The sequence below is a fragment of the Artemia franciscana genome, chromosome 19, assembly GCF_032884065.1.
Source record: "Artemia franciscana chromosome 19, ASM3288406v1, whole genome shotgun sequence".
In the NCBI taxonomy this organism is placed as follows: domain Eukaryota; kingdom Metazoa; phylum Arthropoda; class Branchiopoda; order Anostraca; family Artemiidae; genus Artemia; species Artemia franciscana.
In genome coordinates this window covers 12,816,151-12,842,667 of record NC_088881.1, presented here as the reverse complement: position 1 = coordinate 12,842,667, position 26,517 = coordinate 12,816,151, and the positions used below count along the sequence as shown (strand labels likewise).

The following is a 26,517-nucleotide window of genomic DNA, read 5'->3' as shown; positions in this document are numbered from 1 at the left end:
CTGCACATGGAGAATTGGGATGTACCCAACCATTGACACCAGCACAGAGACAAGAGGCACTACTATCCTTCGGGGGAATAAGAATACATGGAAAATTATATTTGTAAGAAAGTGAGACATATTCTACCCCAAAATACCACCCCTTTTTCTGTATTTATCTTACATCCAAATAAATGGACGCCCAAATGAATACTTCCTACAATATTTTCTGGCTCGTCGTTGCTTGTTGAAGAAAAGTTTCGAGCTATAATGCTCAGTTTTCTGAAATGGTGTTTGTGGAATGGTAATATGAAGTGTTTGATTCTAACACTTTCCTGATTATTTATGCTGAAAACTTTTCTAGTTCCATATTCAAAGGAGCCACAATGCAGCAGCCTAAATTAAAGAAGAAAAGAGCTCCTGGTCTCATTCGTTGAATTCCTATCTTTATGTACCGTATCTATGACTCATATTGTTCACAGTTCGATTTTCTAAATTAAAACTTTTTATTAAAACTCAACTAGTTTTATTTTATCATGGTAGACATAGTACACTATTAGAATAGCCTTTTTGCATGAAAAGAGTTGAATTTATTTCAACTACTGCTTACTGCTTTTTCACTTTTATTTAATAGACATTTTACTATTTTCATATACCGGTGTAAACTAAATTTTCGGGTGCACGGATCTGGCATAAAATTTATCAATGAAACTTAATTCAGACTCTATAAACTACTGAATTCAATTCTGACTCGTCTATAATTAAGATCATTTCTGAATCCAAAGCTCTTATTTTAATTACCATTTTTTTACATTAAAAACTATGTTCTTCTTCTTCTATATTTTGGTTAACGGTATCAAATCTCTCCATGTAAAGACTTTGCCCAAGTGCTGGTTTGCGACCATATTTTGTAAACTAAAATTCTTCCTGTTTCGATGATGGCGTCAAGAGGCTCTGCAGTGTTGCCTAGAAAAGAAAAATCAGTTACTAACGAAATCTTTCTTTTTTTGTGTGTATCCTGTTTCCGGGTAATTATTAATTTCTCAAAAACTGCGGAGAAACAATGAAATCGGCGTCTTTTCGAGGTGCTCCTTTTTTAAATTTAACTTTAGACAAGATTTTCAGTGTCTTAATTTACTGTTTAGTACTCTTGGCCTCTTCAGAAAATAAATGACAAGAATGATCTAAAGCTTGCACCAAAGAATAACTCTTTCAGATGCGTAGCTAAAGTGGGAGCAAAGGTGAGCTTATTTCCTCAAAAAATTCAGCGTCTCCTCGGTAAAATTCTCCAAAACGAGTGAAAAGTTTAAGTTCTAACTGCACTCATTGAATTCGCTTTCTCTCCCTTTTAGGCCAATTTCCTTTCTCTCATAAGAAAAATTCCTAGTAGATACACAATACCAGGGGATTACTATTACATTTCTCTTAACATGTATTTATGCTCAAGATTATATTCGTCACGCCACTCTGGTACAAATTTTTATTCTAAAATTAATAAGAACTTAATTAATAAATATTAATGATTAATTAATTTAAATATTATTAATTAAATTAAATATTAATTAATATTAATTAATATTAAAATATTAATTAATATTAATTAATAAACATTAATTACATAAATTAATTAAATATTATTAATTAATTTAATTAATAAATATATAATTAATTAATATTAAATTAATTAATAAGAAAAAATGTATAGATTAATTGTCATCCAGGACAACGATGGGATTATTTAAGAATATAAAGGCCAAGTTTAGTCGGGGCTTGTTTTAGTTCCAATATTCAATTCAGCTTTACAATTGAATATTTGAAATCTTCACAGACTAAATTGGCCAATTTCATAAAGGTAGTTTAAAAAGAAGCTTAAAATGGGATTATTTGTTCGGAGAAATTGTCCAGAATTGTCTAGCACTTGCTTGTATACTCAAGTGTCAAGGCTGTTCTTAATTGCTTTCTACGATAGATATAGGTAAATTGGCTACAATTTAAATCATTTAGCATTCGGGGACATGAAAATATTTTTTTCCAAAGGTTTTTTTCTATCAATTACTATGCTAGAGAGCATCTTCGTATTGCTATTACAATTACTATTTTAGACAGCGTAAAGTTAAGAGGCATTTAAGTACTTTGATGTTTATCAAACAGTTCGTGGTAACGAACTGTAGTAAGGAGCGACCCGGCTCAATAGTAACCGAAACTCTTTAAAAAATGGAATTTTGATACCAATAGTTACTTCAAAAGAATCGCATTTTAATGCTAATTTTAAATATATAAGTTTCATCAAATTTAGTTATACCCATCGAAAGTTACGAGCCTGAGAAAATTTGCTTCATTTTAGAAAATAGGGGGATACACCCCCTAAAAGTCATAATCTTAACGAAAATCACACCATCAGATTCAGCGTACCAGAGAACCAGATTGTAGAAGTTTCAAGCTCCTATCTACAAAATGTGGAATTTTGCATTTTTTGCCAGAAGACAGATCACGGATGCGTGTTTATTTGTTTGTTTTTCAGGGGTGATCGTATCGACTGAGTGGTCCTAGAATGTCACGAGAGGGCTCATTCTAACGGAAATAAAAAGTTCTAGTGCCCTTTTCAAGTGACCGAAAAAATTGTAGGGCACCTAGGCCCCCTCTTTACTAGGCCCCCAGCTTTAGCGTAAAGAGTGGGGTGTTGAGGAGGAAAAGCCTCTTTCATATACGGAGTAATTTCTGTTCGTTTTAAGTTTTAATGTTGCTCCTTACTTTCATTTAAAAAAACTTGTTTTTTCTATTTAATCAAAATATAAAGTGAGGACTAAGCCGGAGTGTCTTGTCACATTCTAAATTCTCAGTTCTTTGTTTTAGAAGTATTAACTCTGTCTTCAGATTTTAGGAACAGAACCTTTAATATTTCATTGCTCTTCCGATTTTTTCCTTGCGTTTTTGCGTAGCTTTGTTTCAAGTAATTGATCATTGAGATCAAACAATTTGTGCTAACGAACTGTTAGTAAGGAGTGACTCGGTTCAATAGTAACCGAAACTCTAAAAAATGGAATTTTGATTTAAATAGACACATCAAAAGCTGACTTGATTTGACACATCAAAATCTTCATTATGCTGGCTTCAAATATTTAACACTCACCAAGTTTAGTATAACCCAACAAAACAACAAAAGCAAAAAAAAAAACACCCAAAAAGTGAAGAAATATCAATAAAAATCACACCATCATATTCAGAATACCAGAGAACCATACAATTTTAGGTCTCAAGCTCCCATCTGCAGAAATATATATTTTTTTTACCAGAAGGAAAATCAAAGATTCGTGTTATTTTATTTGTTATTATTTTTTTCCCGCGTATGATTGTATCGAACTGATGGTTCTGGAATATCGGGAGGAGGCTCGCTCAAATGGAAGATAAAGGTACTTGTGTCCTATTTAAGTGACCATAAAGGTTGAAGGGCAGCTAACCCCCATCTCACGCCCACCCACCCAAATTCGTCTGATATAACTGAATGGTCTAATAGCCATGCCTTTGGGTATAACATGACCCCCACAGCCCAGCTCCAGTATTTGCTATTGGGAAGTGTGCAGACATTTTGTATGAGGAGGGGGATGGTGGTTGAATTTTCTGCTGGGCAAAATTTCACGGGGAGAATTCTCCCTGGTGAGAGAGGTTTCGGGGGAGGGAACTTTCCAGTGGAAACTTTACTCTGAGGAATTTGCCAGAATTCCTATACGTACTTCTGTTTATTTCTCATAATTTCTCTTTGCTGACCCAATTTTAGATGTGAAGATGCTATGTGTGATTGTCTGGGATTTTTTATACGGGAGAAATTTTCCACAGGAAAATTTTTTGCGAGAGCAAAATTTTCCAAAATTCCGTTATTTGAAAAACAGGGGAGGAAATTTTCAACTGAGAGGGAGCCGGATATCCTGGAATTATATAAAAAACGAATAGAAAAAAAAACAACAAGTTTTTCTACTGAAAGTAAGGAGTAGCATTAACACTTGAAATGAACAAAAATTGTGACGAAAATGATTGGATTTGACCCCTCCTTAATAAATTGTTCTTCAAACTAAAGTTTGACTTCTTGTCCCAATCCCTTAAGAACAACTCCTGAAACACAAGAGCTCTTTAATTAGAACAATAAAAAACTCCTTTAAAAGTACCAAAAACTTTAACTTGAAGAGTGAGGTACTGAGGAAGGGTTGTTGCTCCTTACTTTCAGTTGAAAAAACTTTTTTACCATATTTAATAAAGTAAAAGCTTCAAAGCTGTTTGAAATGAAGCAAGGGATAACGATGCCATATGTTCTGTTCAAAATACCTCCAATACCTTCTATATTGGTTTGTAACGTTGGTGAAATTTCTATTTCACTCCTTTTTATTTATTCTTCTAGGAAATGCGATATTTGTCATCACTAGGTTACTTCACTAGTAATTACTTCACTAGGTTACTTCACTAGGTTACCCACTAGGTTACTTCACTAGGTTAAATCACTAGGTTACTAGTTACTAGCTTCAAAGTGTAGTTTCTGAAAATTTAGTATTTGCAAGGAATCTGTTTGAGTCTGGAGAGCCAGTATAAAAAAAAGTTCAATTTCAAAGACTTTTAGATAGGTCTTTGCAAACCTTCGCCACGCTTTGTGGAGCTCGTATGCTTTGACATTGGTTTACGAATACAGTGAAATTTCCCACGAAAAAAAAAAACGGTATAAAGGGTTGGTGCTTTTAAAATGTGGAAAGTTTAGTTTGTTGTCAGAAAAAAGTAATGAACAAATCAACATTTGAACAAACTTGCAAAAGTATTCAAGGCCGACCTGAAGTCTTATAACCCCCCCCCCTTTATTGAAAGGCCGTAACATAGAAAAGCGTCATGATTTTCTTATTATTACAAATGACATAGCACCTTTTCTAGCTAACAGTTCTTTGCAATACTTTGCCTCCCTTCCAGTACATTCGGGTAGCCCTATGCCTCCCACGGGAATACCTCCCACTGGTGTCATTGCTTAGGAATATATATCTGTAAGTAAAGTTCTCATGACCGCTGATGGTTCAGTTGAAAATAAAGATTGACCTTTAAACCATTGACATGTGTTTTTTTTTTGTCCCCAGTCAGACTACTTTCTATATTAAAAAGTTGTGAAAAATGAATAAACTTTTCATTTACCTTAATAGTTTTGTTCGTGTTTTCTAGTGATTCAATTTGGGATAAAAGCTCTCCTTCTTTAAGTTTAAACTTTTCTTCCATTTCTTCCTTCTCTCGTTCGAATTGAATGTGAAGAGATTTCAACTCAGTTTCCAGTCCTTGAATTTTGTTTTTTAAATCGTCTATATTATTCTTTACACCTTCCTCATCTTTTTGAAACTGAAATAATAATCTTGTTAAAATTTTTTTAAAATATGAATTTAGGAGCTGAAACGATTGCATTCAAAGCAGCCAGGCAAGGCTAGTTTTTTACCAATTCTGAATATGTTTTAGAATAATTGGCCCAATGAGTAAAACCTTATATGAAAATTTACTCAATTTAAAAAGTATTGGTTAAACTTTTTGGGATGTTACGTATAATTGAAGAAAAGCTGGGTGCAGTCGTTACATTGACTATATTATAAGCTTGCTGTTCCGTAAAAATTATTTACTAGACGTTCATAAGGTTTAAAGAGACGATTTTTTCGACGTTCAAAGGAAATATTTACACAATTCGTAAAAATACGACTAAAATGTGTCCAATATTTAGAGGCCATAATTTCGTGCAGCAGCGCATTTATTTCTATGAAAATATAAAAGTGCATTCAAAATAAATGGTTGCGTCATTTATTTATCAAATTCTGAGACTTTATTTATTTGATTATTTATTTGATACTTTATCAAATTCTGTACAGTAGTAAATAGCTACGCATCACACCAGAGAAGTACGCGGAGCGGAGAGCTTTGGGCCCCTGCCCCTCTAAATTCTAAATTTTTGTGAGATTCTGAGCATTTCTTATTCAAATTATAGAATTGAATTTTATTTCATTATTGTTCTCCCACTCCCTCCTAAGATTCATTACTGCTGGCCCTACCCCCCTCAAACAAATCCTGTGTTTCAAAAAAATAGACTATTGAGAAGAGGATTGATGGATTATTCTACCGGAAAGGGATGGCTGAAGCCTCAAAACAAGCCCTTCTAGGCCCAAATGTCCTAAGTGATATCCTGTCAGTGATATTTCATACAAATATGAAAGGAAAGAGGAAAGGGTTTGAGGATTCCCCCTTCTTCTAATTTCCCTTTATTTTGTGGAGTATTTTTTAGACTAAGCCTTTAGAATGGGTGGTGCAGGGTGACAGCTCCTCCCTTATTGAAAAAAATTCAAATGTTTTATAAAGGACTGTATCAATATGCATAGCTCCATAGAATGAGGAGAGTTGGGGAGGGGTATAGGGTTACCTTTCCATTTGATAACTTCGTATCACGAATTGAGGTTTGCGACAAGAGGCAAAGAAAAACAAATCAATAAATAGACAAACCCGAACAAGGGTGATTCTTAGCCAGTGAATAAAATGAAGAGACAACACAGACATTTTGACAAAGTTTTCCCCTACGTGTGTCCTTGATGTTAGTTTTCCACTATGTTTGTCCTTGAAGTTAGTTGTCCTTGATGTTGATGTCAAAGCTTGTCCTTGATGCTATTAAACAAGATAAGGAAAAAAGATCTACAATTTTGTCTTGTAAAATATCTTTTGTATATATTTAAAAGACATATAAGTATAACTGTGTTGTCCTTCCATCTAAAAAAATGAGGACGGTTTAGCGTAAGTCTTTGCAAAAATATCTGCTTTATCTTCTCATTTTCTTTTTTTTTCTCGTTAGAGCCACTGCAGTCTCAGAACTTCTGAGAATGAAGTTATCCTATTCCATTAGAAAACAAAATTTTAGAGATGTTATGTCATTTGGCACAATTTTTTGTGTCAGATGGTCTGCGCGGGGACTATGTAGAACCCTCTGTTTCCTAGCAATAGAAACTTCAGTTCTCTTCTAATTGTCACGTTAGCATTTCTCTTGACAGCCAAATTACCTTACGAGTGAAGCTTATTCTATCCTACTCTGTTTTCAATATTATTTACGGTCTATGACAGACTTAAGCTGATACAATTTTATTGACTGGAATATGTATGTTTCGAAAAGGAGCGCTCAAAACATTTAATCGCTTTTTTTCTCAGAATGAAATTCCGAGCAGTAGGACAGTTTTGCTCTCAGATCTTGGCTCATTTTAACAAAACCGTTTTTGTGTCGGGGCAGAATTGCTCAAAATTTAAAAACCCTACTTAATGGCATTATTCCACTCACGTTAAAGCAAAACTATCTTCTGCTTCTCATCTTAATTTTAGTCTCAATGTAAGAATCTCATAATATAAGGTAACTGGGGAGACCTGAAGAAAAACTAATAAAAGTTCTAAATGTACCTCAGCTTCATAACCTTGCATACCTTTAGATCTTTCGATACTGTGTAAGCCACGGCGCTTTCGTAAAGCTGGATTAGAGCGTTCATGCTTGTGCTTATTTCGTCACGTACTTCCACCAATAAAAGTCCAGATTCTGAACAGTTTATGCTTGTTTGTCGTATTAACTCATCTGCAAGGAAAAAGGGGAAACAGGCCATTCAAAAATAGCTTAGAAAGAATGCCTATATATCCAATGTAAAAAATAAAACAATAAAGATTTATGTTTTTTAGCTTCTTTATGGAAAAAAGTAAACTCTTTGAAACCAAAAATGAGAGCATGGAAAATCCTAATTGACTCTGCTATAGCAGCCTCACACTTTCTTTTTTAGTTTGTCATATTACAAATCTCACTTGTAGTAGGGTAGAAAACCAGTATTCAATTGAGCAAAATTATGCAAAACAAAAACCCTCACATCTTGTTGCCAAATAGGCATTGAGAAGAATTGTACATATCAACGAATAGCTAAAAACCTAAGCTATGCAACAATATGGTTATTGTTAAAATTATTCAAGATTAAACAAATGAAATCATTAGTTTATTGGCTTACCTATAAGGACCTTGTTTTGGAAATACCAGTTATCCTTTTTTGATGTATGTATCCTTTCAGTGTTTCAGTTTTATTCAAATACTAGCTGTTGGGGGCGCTTCATACCCCTCCAAGCCCCCCGCGTGTGTAAGTCGTTACGCGCCATATTAGTTACGCGCCATTGTAGTTGTGTCCCTGTGTCCCACCTGTGAATATATATATATATATATATATATATATATATATATATATATATATATATATATATATATATATATATATATATATATATATATATATATATATATATATATATATATATATATATATATATATATATATATATATATATATATATATATATATATATATATATATATATATATATATATATATATATGTTTTTAACTGCGTAAAACTTGCGAATATACAACATTCTTCGCTGTCCCATTGTCTGTACATATAAATAGATTGTCAGGTTCACCGACTCTTGAAAATGCAACATATAATTGTCCATGGGAAAAACAATCCGTATTCAGATCTATACCTCATTATTCTAATGATTGCCCTTGAACTTTGTTGATGGTGATTGCTAATCAAACATTACCTGTGTCCACATCGTCATTTATATATCCCCCTGTGCCCCCCGGCATCCCTGTTTTAGTTATGTCCCTGTGCCCCAGTCGTCATTTATAGTCAACAAACATGACGTCATTCAACACACACGTCCCAGTTGTCATTTGGGTCCCGGTGTCCCAGTCTGTAATTTCTCTTTGAGTTTCCCGGTCGTCATTTATATTCCCTGTGTCCCGGTCTGTATATACATTCGTTTTTGAATTGGTATATGATGAAATAAATTTTTTCTTTTTTTTTTTTTTTTCTTTTTAGTTTCTTTTTTGGTTATTTTTCAGTTTTTTTCCTTTTTTTTAGTTTTTTTCTTTTTCAGTTTTTAGTTTTATTAGTTTTTAGTTTTATTTCTTTTTAGTTTTTATTTCTTTTTTAGTTTTTAGTTTTTTACCTTTTTTTTAGTTTTTTTTAGTCTTTTAGCTTTTTTAGTTTTTTAGTATTATCTTTTCAGTTTTTTTTGTAGTTTTTACCTTTTTTAGCTTTTTTCATCTTTTGTATTAATGCTAAAGCCAAGGTTCGAACCTGGAACCTCTCGGACCTAGAACCTGGAACATAACGCTTTACCAACTCAGCTACTTCGGCTTGAATACATTCGTTTTTGAATTGGTATATGATGAAATAATTCAGACGTCATATGCAGACAGACGGACAGACACACAAACAAAATCTGATTTTTATATATATATTCAAATATTAACAGAAGCTTGATTTTCTTCTGATTCTAAAATGCAACTTTTATAACTTGATATTTATTCCATAAATCATAAATCACAAATTTTAAATATGATTTTTCTTTTCAATGGCTTGTCAAAAGAGAGACCGCATTTTCAATTTATGCTGACCGCCTATTTGTGAAAATTTCACCAAAAAGGAAGGGTGCTTGTTTCTACCCTCACATTGCATCACGCTGTAAACAGGAGTGGTCGAAAAACCCATTTCTATTTTTCCGAAATGCCAAAGAATAGTGGTCTTTCCCTAAAATAGGTCATTTACCCTATTTCATGCTGAGACCACAGATACTTTTATTGCAAACAACCATCAGCTAAAGTATTATTCATATATATTGAATATTTTAGTTTTCAACGTGTATGTGATTGATATTTCAAGATCTGGTCTTCTAAAAATAATGAATTAAATAAAAGCGTTTAAAATGAAGAAGTTGTAGTTGAACACAAAAGCCAAACAAAGTAGCAGGAATTGATTGAACAATAGATGATGTATGCTCAAATGTGCAAGTATGGAGTCAATGCTTGTTTCGAGTATTGACTCATCTTCAATTAAAATAAAGCAAAAAGATACAAATGTAAATTAAAGATACAAGTCAGATGTAACTATGGACTTCAGTGTAGGCCATAACTAGACTACATAAAACAAGACACACTGGCAAATCAAAGATACAAGTCAGACATGGTATAGCAACTGTGTATTCAACAACAAATAGTGCTTAGCGTACCAAATTGTACAAGTTCCAGCAATGAAATCAGCGCAGGGTAAAACTATACTACACTAAATCGATTTAAAAACCAGGGGAAAATAAGTCTATAAAATTAATTCCGATTGCGTCAGACCTAATATCAACTCGTTCTGCTCTTGTTGAGCATTTTTCAGCAAAAGCCTGTGGTAGCCACGGTGCCTTTGTTGTCAGGAAATTGCTGTTTCACTGTTCCCTAAAGTGACTTACGTCACTTTATAGAGGGGGAATTGCGTGTTTGATTTCTAAGTCGTTGACATGGCAAGTAAGAAACTAGACCTACGTTGCCCGGGCAACGTGAAGTGTTGCGGCAACCTTTGTCCGGCTTCGCCGGCTAAAGTGTTACGAGAGCAGCACTTTGGTTTTGTTTCTTCGCTATTGATCAATAATCATATGATCAAAGGCTATTCCTCAGCGTTGAAAGAACAACAACAAAGTAGTATCGAAAGAAGGGACTAAATTGACTTTGCAGCCAGTTGAACTTTATCCTGTTCAATTGTAGACATCGTGACGGATGAAAACTCGGAACATTATCTTATATAATCTAGTTTGTATTATAAAGCTATCCCTAACTTTTAAGGATCAAAATACCATATATGACATCCTATTAATTATTACGAAACTATCTCATTGTTTTACATTCTCGTTTGTGCTTGTTTCTTCAGTATCGGTTAAATGATGAAGTTGTCAACCTATTGAAGTTTTTAAAACGGTATGTTCTAACAAGAACACAATCAGTTATCACATGACCAAAGGCTATTCCACAGCATTGAAAAAACAACAACTACAAAATAATATCGAAAGAAGGGGCTAAATTGACTTTGCAGCCAGTTGAACTTTATCCTTTTCAATCGTAGACATCGTGACGGATGAAAAATTAGAACAATATCTTATATAATCTAGTTGGTAGTATAAAACTATCCGTAACTTTTCAGGATTAAAATACCATAGGTGACACTAATTAATACGAAGCTACCTTATTGTTTTACGTTATCGTTTGTACCCGTTGCGTAAACACTTAATTCTATCAGATTTAAAGAGATCGAGTATAATGTGCACAAATTAGCACAAATTTCTTGCCCAAAGTGAACAGATTCTTAGTTACAAGTCCCTCCCCCCGTGATAGACATCAAGTTCACCGGAAACAAATTAATGGGAACACCGATTAGCAAAAGTTACAAACCCCTCATCGCTGAAGATGATTGTAGCCCAACAGCCAATTATTACTTACAAGTCCCCTACATGTCTTACCACTGGAACCAAATTGGTTTAACCATCAAATACACCGAAAACAAATAATAGCTACACCAACTAGCAAAAGTGACAAACCCCTCATTGCCGAAGATGATTATGAGCTAACAGCCGTTTCTCGCCCAAAGTGAACCGATTCTTACTTATAAGTCCCTCTCCTGTGACATGCATCAAGTTCACTGGAAACAAATAAATCGGTACACCAACTAGTATAGTTGCAAACGCCTTATCGCTGAAGATGACTGTAGCCTAACAGCAGATTATTACTTACAAGTCCCCTACATGTCTTACCGCTGGAACCAAATTGGTTTTACCATCAAATACACTGGAAACAAATAATAGATACACCAACTAGAAAAAGTTACTAACCCCTCATTGCCTCAGCCTCAGGTGATTATTACCTAACAGCCAACAGTTGCTTACAAGTCCTCCATATGTCTCACAATTTGTATCGGCACAGATTTCGTTTCACCGTGTACCTTACTACTGAAGTTGTCAACCCCTTGAAACTTTCAAACTGGTTCACATCATGAAGGAATTTTTGTACCAAAAAATAGATGTCATATAATTTGATTAGCTCATCAAAAGCTATCGATTGCCGTCGAAAAAAAATTCTATCTGTCTTAGTTCAAAAGTGGATTTTTTTTGCCGTAGGCCAACTTTTCAACGTCGCCACTTAGAAAGGAGCAAAGGATAAGCTCCAATTTCCTTAGCAATGAGAGAACTTTTAAAGTTTATTAGACACAGCTGATACCATTTCTCTACCGCAATCCCAAGTCCGAAAAACCGAATGATAAACTCAGCTGAAATCACGAACAGAAATTGATAGAAACAATAGATGGCAGCACTTCCGGAACCGTGAGAAAATACCACATTTTTGCTTCTGTAAATTTTTCTATTTATCACTAAAAAAAGATATATTGGCTGTGCGGCCGGGTAACTGCCACGCATATTTAACACTTATAGATCTTAGTCCATCTTCAACTTGAAAGTGGTGCCTGCCTGCTTGCCTGCTAGAACGGAGCTTTCCACTCGAAAGCAGAAACATGCTTTGATGAAACGAAAGCTTGGCTGCAAAACTTCAGATGCTCCTCTCTGACATAGGCTATATAACTCCACTTCACTTTGCACGCCATAGGCTCTTGCTCGTGGACAAGCAAAAACCATCCTTTTGGGCCCCAGCCAAAAGTACTGTGGGCTTTTACTAGACCCTTACCAGTTTTCAGGAATAAGTTGAGATCGGTGACATAGGAAAAAAAAAACGAGACAAAACCAAAGTGTTGCTCTCGCAACACAATGATATTGATGTTTGGATAGAGGGTAAGTTTGAAAGTTTTAGTCGGGAATTAGATATGGGAAGTAGTAAATTTTTGATTAGTGTTGTGTATAGACCACCGAGTGCTAGCTTGGAAGAATTTGAACGTGGGCTGATCAACTTGCGTGTGTGGTGTCTCGGACAGGTTTAAATTTTATTTGTATGGGTGGATTTCAATTTTGATCTGCTTACATTGAATGGAGTGAATTTAGATTTTTTTAATTTGATGGTTGCTCGTGATCTTTTCCTCCAAGTGAATATTCCAACACGTGATACGGGTCATTCAGCCACTCTCATTGATAATATTTTGTTGGTTCTAAGTATCTGGACCGTAGTTATGCCGATGTGGTTTTATACCTTTGAACAGACCATTTCGAAATTGTTGAAGCGGTACCTTGTGGCCCAATAAAAAGAAATAAAATAAAAAAAGTGAAGACTAGGTCATTAAAAAAGGTGAATTTACAGAGGTTTGGCGAAGAGTTGAGTACCATTGATTTTCGTGAGATTATGGATATAAAAGATGACACTTCTGATGTATTTGATCGTATGATGGGGGTCGTACAACCAATTTATGATAAGACTTGCCCAGTGAAATTCACAAAACCACGTAAGCGTGAGCCCAGGAAACCCTGGATAACTATTGAAATTCTTAAAGCGTCAGATTTAAGAAATCAAGCGTACGTGGAATATTTAAATAGTGAATGTGCCAAGAAACTGGAAGAATTCAAAATAATACGCAATAAAGTAAACTCGATGAGAAGAAAAGCTAAAAAAGAATACCTTAAAAAAAGAAACTCAATTCAATTGAGTTTGAATAAGGATAATACTAATGGAATTTGGAAAGTTATTAATGACCAATTGGGAAAGAAGAAAGAAGCTCCGCCCAATTCACTACTGATTCAAGGAGAACTTGTTAATGATGAAATGAGTATCAAAAATAAATTGGCTGAGTTTTTTCAAGTGTTGGGCAAATTGTACAGGCGCAAGGGTTAGTGAATTTTAATAACGATTTATTGAAAGATGAATTTATGCATGATAGAGGAATTGGAAATGAAAATGACTTTCAGCCTTGTACTGGAGATGAAGTTCTGAAGGTTGTGAAAACAATCAAATCGAATTCAGGAGGGACAGATGGCATTAATCTGAAAACTTTTAAGTCAGTGATGTGTTACTTAATACCATGTCTAGTCCATGTAATCAATCTTTCCCTCCAAACCAGTGTATTCCCTGATGCGCTTAAAAGGGCAAAAGTAATCCTCTTTCACAGAGGTTCTAAGCTAGAAATTGAAAATTATAGACCCATATCAATCCTACCCTTACTTTCAAAAATATTTGAAAAAATTGTGCATAAGAGGCTTTGTGATCACCTTATGAAAACGGGGATGTTAAGTCAAAACCAGCTCAGCTTTAGGAAAGGTTACTCGACGTCGGACGTCGTGTATTTTCTTTACGATACTGTAAATCCCTTTGACTATTTTTATCGATTTTAGAAAAGCCTTCGATACAGTGGATTTTAATATTCTACTCAAACGTCTACAATCCCTTGGAGTTTGCGGTAACTATTTGAAATGGTTACAGGCACGGAGAGAGAGGCAAAAGGACACAGAGGGAAAAACACACACACACACATCCATACTGTCAGACAGACAGGGACACAAACAGTCAGACACACAGGCACGGAGAAAGAGAGAGAAAAACAAATAGAGGGAAACACACACACACACAGTCACAGAAATAGGCACGGAGAGAGACAAAAACACACAGAGGGATAACACACACACACGTAGGCACAGAAAGCCAGACACACAGGCACAGAGAGAGAAACAAAAACACACAGAGGAAGAAACACCCACACAAATACACACACACACAACCATACAAAGTAAGACACACAGTCACACACATTTAGACACACAGGCACGGAGAGAGAGACGAAAACACAGAGAGGAAGAAACAAACACACACACCTACTCACACACACACACAACCACATAATGATGACCTGTGCCGCAGGGTGTTATCATGCAATCAATTTTCATAAAACTATTGGAAATAAGAAGAAGGTTCGTTCAAGAAATGTCTTTAATTCTAAGTTGCGTGAATTGCCTTGGACTATTGCATTCTAACAATGAAACGCTAAGTCCCGCTGTTCTAATAAAAATATTGTTCAATTTTAGATTTATAAGCTTATTTTTGTAGAAAAGCTTGAAAATACCTCAGATATGATGACAAATACAACGGGGGGGGGGGGGGGTGTGAAGTATTTTAGGGGCATTGCGAAAGGGTTTGCTTAAGAAACCACGAATTAATGGACTCTAAGCATAATTTTCATCAAAAATTGCCACAGTGGTGTGAATTTCTTGGACTGACATGTTCTAGAAGTTAAGGTGAATGTTTTAAATGAATATTTCACCGGTGGGAGGGGACTGAGATCTAACATTTAGTTAAAAGAAATGAGGGACTTTCATGAGGACCTCTCAGAAACACCTTTTAATATTGCTTAAACATCTCTAACAGCAACCCTCTCTCTTATCTCTAACAGCAAGAAAAGAAATCTTGAAGAAAAGGGAATCTCGTAAAGTATTGTGTAAGATCCCACGTTTGTGATGTCATTACATACCATCTCATTGCCCTCCTCGGTTACAAGCGGGGATTTTCTGACGGGCCCCAAGTCTAGCATTTCACATGTGAATGCAGCATCTTTAACACGTGTAGACGTTCCCCTATTACATAAAAACTAAAGAGATCATAAAAAAAAAATGCAAAAAAACGTTTTAAAAAACGTCTTGAAATGTCTTGAAAAGCCTTGAAAAATTATTGAAGAAAATGTCTTAAAACCTCTAGAAATGTCTTGAAAAATGTCTTGAAGAAAAATGTCTTAAAAAACGTCTTGGAATGTCTTGAAACATCTTGAAAACCTCTTGGAGAAAAATGTTTTAAAATACCTTGAAGTGTCTCGAAATGTCTTGAAAATCTTATTCCCAAGTGTTTAAGATTCAGATTATGCTTAAATACCAGGAAGGAAGAGCAACTTACTCATATATTACACTTAAAAAAATTAATGCATATTATTAAAGACCAAAAAACAAAACAGATACACTATTTTCTCTAAAAGAAGATGTTTAGAAAAATTCCTATTGAAAAATCTATTTACTGTTCATTTTTGCCAGGTACCTAGATTGGAAAGAAATTTGTTTTATCATGGTTTTCACTTGTAAAGGGAATGATTTATTAAAAAATTGGAAAACCTAAAATATGAATCTTCGACGAATAACCCTTTTTATACTCCAAGATTCACTCCCGGATCGGCTGTTGTTAATCTTTCATCTAGAACACTTGAGCCAGAGGAAATTCAAACTTTCGAAAAAGGACAAATTCTCTTTTTTTCCAAAACAAACTTCCTGTGGTAATTTTAATTTACTCTCAAGAGTCTTCTTTGCACAGATTTTATACGTTTATTTCCAGCCCAGAGGAAGTTAGGGTTAGTCTTATTGGTACCCTTTTCAACAAAAAAGGTTAATTTTCCTGCCAATATAAAACCTGATAATTTGTATGACCTAAAATTTTTATCTAATCTCCAGGAATATCCATCCATTATTATAACTAAACAAATGTTTTGATGGAGATACGACAGACTTATTTATTTATGAGTTTGCTTGCAAACTTTAAATGAAATAAAAAATCTAAAACAAAATGTTAAATTTACCCCACAATTATATAAGAAAATTTTCCTCTGTGGTGGCTTTTGTCCAAAATTTTATGGTCTACCAGAATTAAAGAAGCAATGCATACCCTTAAGGCCAATCGTAGCTTGTACGAAAGCCCCCACCTCCAATATTGGAGAATAACTATGCACAGCCTTCAAACCTCTTGCTTTATTCTAAAGATTATACATATGTAATTTGATAGATTAAGTCGAAAAACTCAAAAACGCAAGTATCTCACAAAATACAATTATAAGCAGAATCCACATTGTTTCTTTGTATGCAAATGCTAATATAACAGTAACTGAGCAATCATTAGAAATTAAAATAAATTAAAATTATCAGTTAATAGAAGTTTCAGCAACAGCAATAGATGGTGAGTTCCTAATGACCCTGGTTAAACTCCGTAACAGGTATTCAATGCACTTCCAACTCTTTAATTCTTTTTACCTGGAAATAAAGGGCTTCTCCATGGGAACAGCCCTATCCGGGCTATTTGCTAATATATATGTAAAACTTATTGAAAATTGGGTGTTAAATTCACATACCTTGAAACCTATCTTTTGGGGACGTTAAATGGATGAAGGAATTTCACGGTGAAATTATGGAGAAAATGAAATTGAAATTATTGGTAAATACTACATAGATATTATTTTGTGTCAAAACTTTTTAAGATCCGTAGTGACTTTTGGGATGTGTGGGACGTGTTTATCAGGATTCTCACATGGTAAACAACCACTGATTTTACGGGAGTGTCTTTTCCCGTTTCCAAAAAGTATGTCCCTGATAAAGTTTAGTTCTCCTGTGATGTGGGAATCAGAATAAATGTTTAGGGCACGATCGACGAGGGATACTGCGATAGCTCCTTTAACTTGTGGGGGCTGGTTTTATTTACAATGCAAATATCTATTGTTTTGTGTTGGTTTTCTGTAAATAGTAAAATTAAGTTTATCTGTGCTAAAATAATTAACACATCTAGGAATGAGATTTTATTTGAAATTTCAATTTCCAAGGTAAATTATAATTTCCGTCGTATATATTAAGGTGACCCAAGAAACCTCTCAGTTCATTATTCCATAATTCCATCGTGAAATTCCAATTTTCAATAAGTTCTATATGTATATTAGCAAGTAACCCGGAGAGGGCTGTTCCCATCGAGAAGCCCTATATTTGCTGGCAAAAAGAATTACGGAGTTGGAAGTGGATTGAATACTTGTTACAGAGTTTAACTAAGGAAATTAAGAACTCGCAATCTATTTCTGTTGCTGAAACTTCTATTAACTAATAATTTTCACTTATATTAATTTCTAATAAATGCTCGATACTGTCACATCAATATTTGTAAACATAGAAATAATGTCAAAACTGCATATAATTGTATTTTCTGAGATACTTACGTTTTTGAGTTTTTTGACTAGATCTATCGAATTACGTACGTATGATTTTTTAAATAAAGGGAATGGCTTGCTTATTTAATTTTGGTAGACCAAAAAATTTCTGACAAAGGCTATCACGGGGGAAATTTTATTACATTATTGAGGGGTAATTTTTCTATTTTGTTTTAGATTTTTTAATTCATTTATAATTTTTTTAGCAAACTGATCAGTATGATAGGGGGCTATAGCTGTATATGTAGTTTTGTCATTTAGATGTGAATAAATTTTTTTGTCGTAATTTGTCATATTCATTACCACGAGAAAATTACTTTTATTTGCTTCAGTTATAATAATGTAATGGTATTCACGGCGATTATATAGAATTTTTAGGTCATACAAATTATCTGGTTTTATATTGGCAGGAGAATTAACCTTTTTTTGGTTGTTGTAAAGGGTATCAATAAGACTAGCCCCAACTTCGTCTGGGTTTGAAATAGATGTGTAAAATTTCTGCAAAAAGGACTTAAGATTAATAATAATATTTAAATAGGGACTTGGGGGAATCTTCACTAAATATTCTATACACAATTTTAATTAAAAAAAATCTTACAAAATATTAAAAAAAAACAGCAGACATTAACAAAGAGTCAGTTACAAAAAGGCCTTTGAGGTTGGCTGCCAAAAAGGTAAGATTAGCAATAAGAAAGTCTTTTTGATCATTTTTCTGTCATTCCAATGAATTGCCATGTTTCACCTCATTTTATTTATCAGTCCTTTTGAACTTCACTGATGTAAGAGGATGCTGGGAGTGTTTAAAAAAAATCATTTTAGTTTTATTGGGTGCATGTTGCTGTAAACCTTTTTTTATATATATTTATGTTTTGCTGAGGACGGCCCTTGGACGTAGGACCGAAACATTCAGTTAAATTAAAATTCCAGTGTTTTCCAGAAAGAATACCCTGTTGTTCATCTGGTTTTTGATCTTTGTAAACTACATTTTGAAAGAAAGTAGCTGTCTTAAAATTTTATCAAATATATTGGGTCTTATTGAGGACTGGGTAGCTGAAAAGGGATTGATTGCCCTCCAATCACTTTTGAACCCTCAAGACCAGCTCTAGATCTTCCATTTTCTAATCATATGAACACCTTCCCAAGCTTCTACGACCCCACTTTCCATAAGAATCTGTCCCTTACCGATATGACCTTAGCTCAAATATTAATAATATATTTGTAAATTAAAAGATAATATTGTAAAATATAAATAATATACAACCCTTGTCTCAGAGTTTGTGGGGGCCATGCTATCTCTAGAAGTATATTAAGTTGACAATTCTAAACAAAATGGCAATCTCAAAATTTTGATCAGATTTTTTGGGGGAGTAACGAGTGCTGAATAGCAAAAATAAAATAGAAGGAGACTGCTTGTTCTCTAATCACTTTTGGTTCTTAAAAAGGGGACTAGAACCGTCGATTTCCAACCGAACAAGCCCTCTACCAAGTTCCTACGACCGCCGTTTTAACACGAAGTGGTTGGAGGAAAAATAAATATACGGCAAATAGCCCTTTACTTAGGCAGCTCTACACCGGTGCCTCTGATATATTCAGGCTCAGTTTGTTAATTGCTATTTTTTTAATTCGGAAATAAGTACTCATTTACTCGTTCATTTAAACTTGGATAGTAAAGACTGAAAGCTTCCAGAAAATACAATTCTTCACAATTTGTGGAAAATACCAAATGAGGTCTGGCTTTTGCACATTTACTACTTATATAGACCACTTACATAGACACACTTATATAGACTATAATGCTTACTCATAACGATGACAGATAAAAGCATTTCTGGAAAAGTTTGACTGCTGTTAGTAAATTTGAATATAAACTTAGAGCCTTTTGAGATAAATTCCTCCACAACTTACCAAAGCATTGACTATATAATTCCCTTCTTATAGGACAAAATCCGACTGGCCTAGATTGTCTTTGTCTTAGCTTGTAATTCAATCTCTCACGGAGGGCTATAACATCTGTCCTTGACCCAGGAGTGCTTGATACCTGTAAAGGAAAATATTGAGGTAGGGTATAAAACGAGTTGCCGGACTTGAAGACAGGTGGACTCTATCCTCAATGACAAAACCAGGAAATATGGAAACCAGGAAACTATCTTTGGGTTTTAGCAGTTTACAGAATCAGGTTTTGAATCAAATGCATATTACATTTGCTATATAAATCGTGGCCAAAATTAAAAAATGTATCATGTATATGATATTCTCACACTTTACTCAAGAGAGAAATAAGCATCTGATTCCATAGGTGGAAATACTATTTCATCTCCAGTCCGGTAGAAAAGGCCAAAAAATAGTGTTAGACCTTAAAAAACTGCAAATTAACTTGGGTTTTTCACCGTTTTGTAGAGAAAAATTCAGTATAACGTATCCCCAAGGATCTCTTTCAATGAAAGGATTAATGTAAAGTGAAGATAGGGCCATTAGCTCTGAGGAGTGCGTAAATGAAGATGGGGGCGCACAAATTCTAAAAATGGCAAATTTAAATGAAAAATGTTATAAATCACACAAACCATTGCACAAACCTAAGGATTCAGACAGGGGTGGGCCTTCAGACCCCACCCTATTTATTTCCCTGGTTCTCCTATACGTTATTTTGAGAAAGAGAAAACGTACCTCTTGCATCCATGCTGCTCCTTCGTCATCAATCCACGTCCGCGGTCGCAAAATTGAATTCAAAGTTTCTTGACATATTAGCCCAGATTCATCTGTTTTTCCAGTTGAAGTGCTTCCTTCACAGAAATTATTTGTTACTAATACTGGCTTTTTATAGCTCAACAAAGAAAATGACAAACTTTTGCATGACATTTTGGTTTACTGTTTGACTTCAAGAATAAACATTCTCCGTATCTATAGCAACTTGTATTATGCAAGACTTTTGAAGACGTTTTTGAAGCTTTTCTGCCTTGCTTTGACTTGCTTTGACTATCTGATGGGGAAAGATTAATGTCATGTTTTGACGTATTAAATAAAAAAACGTAGTTTTTCAACTGAAAATAAGGAGCAACATTAAAACTGAAACGAACAGAAATCATTTTGTATATGAAGGGGGCTACCCCTCCCTCATCCCTTGTATTTTACGCTAAAATTATAAAGTCCTTCAAAAATACTTCTCATTCAAGTTCGACGACGGCCCTTGTGTTTGAGCAGCTTAAAGAATTGGGTCAAAAAGTCAAACTTTAGCGTAAAAAGTGAAGGCTGAGGAAAAAAGTAGCCCCCTTTATAAGTAGAATAATTCCAGTTCTTTTTAAGTTTAAATGTTCCTCTTTACTTTCAGTTGAGAAAACTTCTTTTTTTTTATTTAATTTCTCATTGTTTTTTAATAATACCAGGAAATCCCCTATTCTCCCTCTCACGTGACATGTCTAATGAAAAATTCCCCCTTGGAATTTTCCTCTTTGTGGAAAGTTCTCCTATTGACTCCCCCCTCTTACCGGTAGAAAACTCCTTCCCAAAATTTCCGCATATTTTCCATAGCGTATAATGTGTGCGAACAGTGGGGAAATTGAATATCTTACACCTCTACCCCCTGTGAATACGAGGATTGTGTCATGCTGAAAGACATAGGTTTTAGACTTTTCAACTATGCTGAATCAAATGGCTATCTAAAAATATTAATCACATGTCGTTGGAGAAATAGGGGGCTTGGGAGGTAGAATAGTTGCCCTTCAATCATTTTGGTCACTTAAAGAGGGCACTAGAACTTTTGATTCCGAAATCATAATTTATTTACGTTTTTGCGTCATTAATTCCCAATATTGCATTAACTAATAAAAAGTTAAGACTAGAGCGCAAAAGGGATTTCAAAGAAGGACTTTAATTAGAATTGACTACTTGGTGAGTAGAAAATTATCATACTGTCACGATTTACTTAAGGACTTATATTTGCTATTGTAAAGATTTCTTCAATCCTCTTCAAATAATGCCATAGTTGCCCGTGTTTCGCTAAAGCGTCATTCTTGGTAATAACGTTTATTTAGATTAATTTTTGAAAGTGTTCCTACTATTTCTCTGTGTTGCAGTTCAGGCACTTCAGCTCAGGAAGCTTATTATCTATGTGAGAGGCAGGGGCTTTTATGTCGGAAAATAGTTAAATTTTTGGTACGATCAATTTTTCGAAGACCATGTAGCCTTTTCATCGAACAGGAAAGACTCTGATATTTGGTCTTTCGATTATATAAATAATAGCCGTCCTTTGCAATAAAAAAAAAAATAGGAAATAGAAAAAAATTGTCTATTCAGTAAAAATAGAAAAAATGGAAAAAAAAGAAATGCCGTGTCACAAGTGTTGGAACGTCATCACTTCAAGAAAGCTCATCTAAGGGTACTAAGATTGTTAAAACGACATACAGAGAGAGAAAATTACTAGGCTTCGGATTCAATCCACCGCGTACTAAAATATTCTTTCCTTTCGTCAAACATGTAATTAGCTACCTACAGAAACCAGGGTAATACCTTTATAATTACGACCCTCGCTCTTTTCACCTTTCTTATACTGGGGTTTAATTAGAGTTTTCCTAAAATAGCTAGGTACTTCCCCTACTTCAAAAATCATGTTCATAATCTTCAGTAACTTATTTCTAATATCATAACTGCCATATTCAAGAAACTCATTTACCACATTATCATTGACTCGGGCCTTATTAATTTTTAATCCTTTAAGTACTATCACTAATTCTTCCTCACCATACATATTTTCCTTCACATCCAAAGTGTCACAAACTTTTTCATCCTACTCTATATTTTTTCCCGTAACTCTATCACGGTATGGCATATTCTCAAGAAGTTCTGCCCGTCTCTCTTTAATTCTTTCCTTATTACTGTGAATTGTGCCTCTGTTTTCATCTTTAACTAGGACAAGTTCAAATCGACTACTCCCTCTAAATTTATTAACAACCAGTACAATATTTACTATTATGCCCCCTGGCTGGATCTTCCAAATCTTCAGCAATTTTATTCAGGGCCTCTACTTAACACCTCATTAGTCCATATTTTAATACTTTATCCTCTTTCCTTACATTCCTCTTATTTTGGTATGAACTATAACTTAGATAATGCCCGTATAAGCTCCTCCTCCTCTCTATTAAATACAAAGCATTATCGCTAATATTCCTAGCTGCAAAATCTAGTGCGAAAATAGATTTATACAGTTTCAGAAAGTAATCCGAAATCTCACAAATATGATGTAAATTAAAAACTGTTCCATTGGAGACTCGATAGCCAAAAATCTTGTAGAATAGAATTACAGTCACCCATCGTGAGGAAGAAGGAAAATCAATTTTTTGCTTGGGAAGCAATGATATGTCTGCTTTTTCTTCTTCTATTTTACTGAAACTAGTGAGACACTGCAATATAGTAGATCGACACTTCAGGGCTCATTTACAAGAAAAGTGCTATATCTAGTGGCTTTTGTAAGGAATTAAATAAAAAAAAGTTTTTTTTAACGGAAAGTAAGGAGCGACATTAAAACTTAAAACAAACAGAAATTACTTCGTATATGAAAGGGGATACTTCCTCATCAACGCCCCACTCTTTACGCTAAAGTTTGAATCTTTCTCTTAACTTCACTTTTTAAAACAGTAAAAATCTTATTTAATTTCTGAACATTTTTGAATCAATGCCATGTTTTGATTTTGGCTCTCCGCAGATGAATAATTAAAACGAAATTTGTATATTTACTTTTTTTTTGCTAAATGACTTTCTCATAGTTTTGATCGAATGATTTGAGAAAAAAGGAGTGGGGAGGAGGTCTAGTTGCCCTCTGATGTTTTTGTTACTTAAAAAGGCAACTAGGACTTTTAATTTTTTACGAAAGTTTTTATTAGTAAAAGATATACGTAACTTACAAATTAGCTTACGTAATGAACTTCTGTATTCTCATGTTTTTATTACGTATATGAAGGGTTTGACCCCCTCGTCAGTACCTCGCTTTTTACACTAAAGCTTAAATTTTGTCCCAATTTCTTAAGAATGACCCCTGAATCACAAAAGCCGTAGAATATAAAGTTGAAATTACTAAAAATGCTTTAACGTAAAGAGCGAGGTATTAGGAGGAGGTGAGCCCATCATGTGTGTAATAATTGATTTTCGTCATGTGCGTAATAAATAAGGCCCCAGGCACTGATAATCTGCCAAATGAGTATTTTGATTTTGGTAGTTTCGAACCTAGTGATAAATAACTGAAGGTAGTAAATGGCATTTTTGGAAAGGAAGAGGCACTGGGCAATTTTGTGAGAACCAACTATACTCTTATATAAGAAAGATGATATGAACAAATATGCTAATAACAGAGGATCTAACTTGGTTTCTCTAGCAATTAAATTACTTAGAATGATGGTACTGTTTGGACTTAAAGATACTGTCCTAATTCCTAATTTAAAGGATTGGTTAGGGTCAATCCAGGGTCCGTCCCTTCGAAAATTTCTACGTACAGAAGTGGTGATTTTATTTTTGTCTATATTGAGTCTCCGCTTAGGGCGTTTATGTTCAGAGTCTTCGTTGAGGGTTTAGTTTAAAAGTGATAGATACATGTTTTCTTGAAGACCTCAGGAGAATACAAGTGGTTTATTTTAAAGAGATAGCTGGAGGTACTAGTGGCACCTGTGGCCGAGAGTTTGGCCCTGTTGATTGTTTGATCAAATTACCATTCCCTTGAACAGGGTATACTTTATTAGGGCATCACCATACCCTATATATGTACATTGCAATAGTGGTCGTCGCGAGGTAATACCACTACAATAAGCGTGTCAGCACCATTCCATTACAATATTTGGTGCCAGTGTTGGCACCACAGCAATACTACAACTACTACTACAACAACTACTACTATTAGTGCTGCCACCACTACTACTACTAATACTACTACCACTAGTGCTAATACTACTGCTACTTCTATTACTACTGCTAATACTATTATTGCTACTCTAAATTAATTCTACTGCTATTATCACTAATATTATTACTATTACTACTCGCAATGCTACTTTTGCTACTAAAGCTAATGGTATTACAGCAAAGCTTGAGGTATATTGAAACACTACTAAATCAATCGAAACACACTATGCAAATCACAGCTTAGATTCAATGCAGTTCTGAAAACTCCTATTTTGCCGTACAGAGCTCTGAACTTGGCGCCTCCTCCAAGCCTGCGCTTCGATGCGTAGATCGTACTGCAACATCATAGGCGGGAGCGCAATTTATACAACATAGGCGAGTAGCTTAGCGTAATTTAAGTTACGACACTAGCGTAACTAGCTGTTGGTGTGGCGCGAAGTGCCACACCAACACCTAGTTGGTGGGGGCGCTTCGCGTCCCTCCCTAGCTCCCCCGCGCGCGTAAGTCGTTACGCGCCATGTTAGTTACGTGCCATTGTAGTTGTGTCCCTGTGTCCCACTATATATATATATATATATATATATATATATATATATATATATATATATATATATATATATATCTTCTATATATATAAAAATAAGTTGTCTGTGGATCTGTGGATGGATCAGGTGACGTCATGTTTCGGCTGACGTCATGAAATTAGTTGCCATCATTTTTGCTTTGAAGGTGACGTCACTCAAGTTATATAAGACATATGTTCGCCGTCATGTTTCGGCTGACGTCATGAAATTAGCTGCCATCATTTTTGCTTTGAAGGCGTGACGTCATTCAAGTTATATAAGACGTATGTTCGCGTAGAATTCTATTAATGCTTAAGTTTATAATGACTGATGAAGATGCTCAAAGAGTCTATGCCAAAAAACTTGCTGCTGATAGAGAAAGTCAGAAAAGAAAGCGTGCCGAGGAACTACCAGAGCAACGCGAAAGCAGACTTGCTGCTAAAAGAGAAAGTGAAAAAAGAAGGCGTGCCGAGGAACTACTAGAGCAACGCAGAAGCAGACTTGCTGCTAAAAGAGAAAGTGAAAAAAGAAGGCGTGCCGAGGAATCAAAAGACCAGCAGGGAAACAGGCTTGAGGCTGATAGAGAAAGAAAGAACAGAAAGCATGCCGAGGAACTACCAGAGCAACGCAGAAGCAGACTTGCTGCTAAAAGAGAAAGTGAAAAAAGAAGGCGTGCCGAGGAATCAAAAGACCAGCAGGGAAACAGGCTTGCTGCTGATAGAGAAAGTAAGAAAAGAAAGCGTGCCGAGGAATCAGAGCAATCTGAAAGTTATCGCCTGGCATTCAGGTACAACCCAGTTGATGATTATAGCTTGAGTAGATGTGTTCAAATCGGGACAATGTCTAAAATTTGTCCCTATTGCAAGGCCTTGAAATTCAATGGTGAAACAATGGGAATGTGTTGCGCCTCAGGAAAAGTTAAACTTCCTCTATTGGCTGCACCACCAGAGCCATTGAAGACTTTCCTTACTGGAACTACGTCAGAATCTAAGCGTTTTTTGTCAAAAATCAGACAATACAACTCATGTTTCCAAATGACGTCGTTTGGAGCCCAAATCGAAAATCCAGATCAATTTATGTCTACTTTCAAAGTAAAAGGGCAAATTTATCATAAAGCAGGGTCCCTTCTACCATTCTTAGGCGAGAATCATAAATTTTTACCATTTTACTTCATCAGTGATAGAAATTCTGAATTGAATGCACGTTGCGAAATTTCTCCCAACGTTGAAAGGACAATCGTTTCCCAATTGCAACATCTTTTCCACGAAAATAATAAGTTAGTGCGTCTGTTCAAAACAGCCATCGATTTGATGCCTACTGATACTCATAAAATTGTT

The 26,517-nt window shown here is 34.8% G+C and overlaps 1 protein-coding gene across 1 annotated transcript; it reads right to left on the bottom strand.

Moving 5' to 3' along the window:
• Positions 1-714: 714 nt before the first annotated feature.
• Positions 715-20,627, bottom strand: LOC136039297 (uncharacterized). The gene is made up of 5 exons (XM_065722906.1): positions 20,400-20,627; positions 19,641-19,773; positions 7,437-7,582; positions 5,140-5,337; positions 715-945 (listed from the first exon to the last, which is right to left on the bottom strand). Exons 1-5 carry the CDS (start codon positions 20,589-20,591, stop codon positions 895-897), a joined length of 720 nt encoding a protein of 239 aa, XP_065578978.1. The 5' UTR covers positions 20,592-20,627; the 3' UTR covers positions 715-894.
• Between the last annotated feature and the right edge of the window lie 5,890 nt (positions 20,628-26,517).